General features: G+C 68.2%; 1 protein-coding gene across 1 annotated transcript in view; it reads left to right on the plus strand.

Annotated features, from left to right (window-relative positions):
* Positions 1–2406: 2406 nt before the first annotated feature.
* Positions 2407–2804, plus strand: part of CHLNCDRAFT_57791 (hypothetical protein) — a gene marked incomplete at both ends in the record, with an annotated part of 9711 nt that continues 9313 nt past the window's right edge. Inside the window, 2 exons of the mRNA XM_005847948.1 lie at positions 2407–2465; positions 2683–2755. Coding sequence (XP_005848010.1) covers positions 2407–2465; positions 2683–2755 — 132 coding nt within the window. The remainder of the gene's footprint in view (positions 2466–2682; positions 2756–2804) is intronic.

Consider the following 2804-nt stretch of genomic DNA (forward strand, 5'->3'; position numbering starts at 1 on the left):
ATAGCGGCACACCTTTGGGATTTTCATACGGACACAACGCAACGAAACGCAATAAACCCGGCCCCAGCTCTCAGGGCTTCTGAACTCCTCTGGGCAGCGCGGGCCACAACAACCCTTTTCACCTTTTGACGTACTGGGCACACATGGGCTCTCCCGTCCTTTCATGCTTTCTACCTCTCCAACTTGTACTAACCCAGGGATGCATGGGCCTCTCTCCCCATCGGTCACCAAACACCAAACCCACCACCACCTGTATGTATTTTTGGGACTGCCGCACATGCCGGCAACATGGACACACGTAGACAATACCTACTTTTGACCGGGACCGCCTGCAACATTGGCACGGGCCTCTCCCCCTTCTGCACCACCCACCACCTTTTGACTGCTCACGGGCCGCCCTAGGGATAGGCACCTATTGAACCCACGAATCCCCTCCCCGTAATGTTTTGGTTTCCCTGGGACTCGTCTCTCTCAAGCCAGCTGTAGCTCGGCATGCAATGGCAATACAGTACTAGGGATTTAATGGAAGAACACACGCAACACGGCAAGGGAGGATACGGGCAGCAAGGCGGGCAGAGTGTGCAGCAGGCGCAGCCGTCAGGCGGCCTTCGTGCCATGGCAGTTAGGCCAGCAGGGTCGCCGCCTCGCCCAGTGCCGCCGTCAGCTGCGCATGGCTCACAGCAAACTGGGCCAGCAGCTCGGCTGCCGGGCGCAGGTATGCGCCGCCCAGGTCGCCGCCGCCGCCGCCAGCCTGCAGCGCCGCCAGCTGCGCCTCGGTGGCCGCCAGCCGGGCGGTGGCCGCCAGCAGCTGCTGCTCCCGCTGCTGCAGCAGACCCCCCAGCTCTGCGTGCTGCTGCTGGCGGGCAGCCTCGGAGTCTGCCACCGCCGCCTGCATGCCTCCCAGCTGCGCCTGCATGGCGTGCACTTCCTGCTGCCAGGTGGCGGCCTCCGCCAGCTGGCTCCCCAGCTCTGCCACCTCCTCCTGGAGCTGGTAGTTGGCGGCGGCGAGCTCCTGAGCCTCTGCCGAGCTCGCCGCCGCCGCCGCGGCAGCAGCAGAAGAGTGGGACTCGCCAGCCTCGCCGCCGCCACCAGCAGCCGCCGCCAGCGCCTGCTCCGCGGCATGCAGCCGCACCTGCACTCACGGCGCCGGCGAGCGGGACCTCACGTCAGGCAAAGCAAGCCAGGCGGGTCATCATGCTGGGTGGCCACCAGCTTGTCCTCTCGGAGAGAGCCGGCCTGCCGCCAGGCTGGCACCCAGCCGGCACCCAGCACATGCCGGGGCCCCGAGCGCCCATGCCAGCAGTGGTACCGCTCACCTCCAGGTCCTGGGCGTAGCTCTCTGCAGCCCGCAGCTGCTGCGTGGCGCTGTCTGCCTGCACCCGCGCCGCCGCCACCTCCTGCTGCAGCGCCGCAATGGTGCCCTGCGCCTGCTCCAGCTGGGCATGCAGGTGGGAGGCCTCGCCGCCACAGCTGCCGCTGCTGCCGTCCGGCGCGGCGCTGCCTGGCGCGACCGCCTTGATGCGTGCGCTGCGCTCTGGGCTGCTAGCCCAGCTGCTGTCGCTGTCAAAGCCGACGGCACGGCCGCCGCCGCCACCCTTGATGCCCAGCTTGGCAAAGAGCTTGGCGGTCAGCTCCTGCGAGGTGGGTGCTGCCTCACTGGCGCCACCTGGGCCCTCCTCGCAGTCGCTGCTGGAGCTGCTGCTGCTCAGCGCGTAGGCCTGCTGGCGCCGGCGGGCGGCCGCGGCGAGCACGGCGGCATCGGGCCCCAGCTGGCGTGCAGAGAGCGGCGCGCTGCCGCCGCCGCCGCCGCCCGCCCAGCCCTTGACGTCTTCGCTGCGCGTCCTCAGGGCGTTGCGCTTCTGGCGAAGGTTCTCCAGCTGCATAGCCAGGGTGGGGTGACGATGCAGGAGAGGGTAAAGACTTGCCAACCGGGGTGCGGCGCACGACCTCCCAGCAGGGCTTGGCGGGTGTGGGCGGCGCTTGAATGTGGGAGCCTCTCGGGGCCTAGCAGCGCAGCGGCCTGGGGTGCAAGCGGCCTCCATGGCTCCTCCGAGCATGTGGCGTGCAAGCGGGCCCACGCTGCTGCCCCTCCCTGTGCCCAGCTTGCGACAGCCAGCTGTGCCCAGGCTGCTCACCCGCCGCTGGCCACCGGTCGCCTGTCGCCGCTCCATGGCTCGCTGTGCGTGCTTCAGGCTGCGCCGGGCGAATGGCGACTGTCACTGAGCGGCTGTACATACTACTGTACCGGCTCCCGTGGCTCGAGGCATGGACGAAAGGGGCGCTCCCAGAGCCAATTCGACACTCGCTCGGCACCACCTTAGACGCGTACACTGTTGGAACGCGTGCAGAGTCGCGTAGAGGCCCCCGACACCCCAGCCCAGCCCCTCGTGCCAAGACCTCGCAGAAATGGCGACCCACTGCTGTGCACCGACGGTGCACGTTGTGGTTGCTCCGCAAAGGCGCCGGTGAGCCTGGGGTGCCAGAATGCCTGGGCGCCCGCAACAAAAGCAACCGCTTTGCCTCCTGGCCCCCAAGCCCCGCTCCAGTGGCTGAGATGGACATGAAAGATGTAGCGGCGGGAGCGCCAGCCCCTGCTGTGTCGCAGCGGGGCCCACATGCCCATGTCACCCCAATAACCAACCTCCCACACCCTCTTGGCCCTCCCTGCCTCGCCACTCGCAGGCCATCCGCCGCGCCTCGTGGCCGGCGATCACTCACATGTCGTGCAGAGATGGGCCCCGAGGACAGGGAAGAGGTGAGGGGGCGGCAAGCCCTGCGCCGGCGTCGCCGCGCGCCTGCAGATG

Source organism: Chlorella variabilis, assembly GCF_000147415.1.
Source record: "Chlorella variabilis unplaced genomic scaffold CHLNCscaffold_9, whole genome shotgun sequence".
NCBI lineage: Eukaryota > Viridiplantae > Chlorophyta > Trebouxiophyceae > Chlorellales > Chlorellaceae > Chlorella > Chlorella variabilis.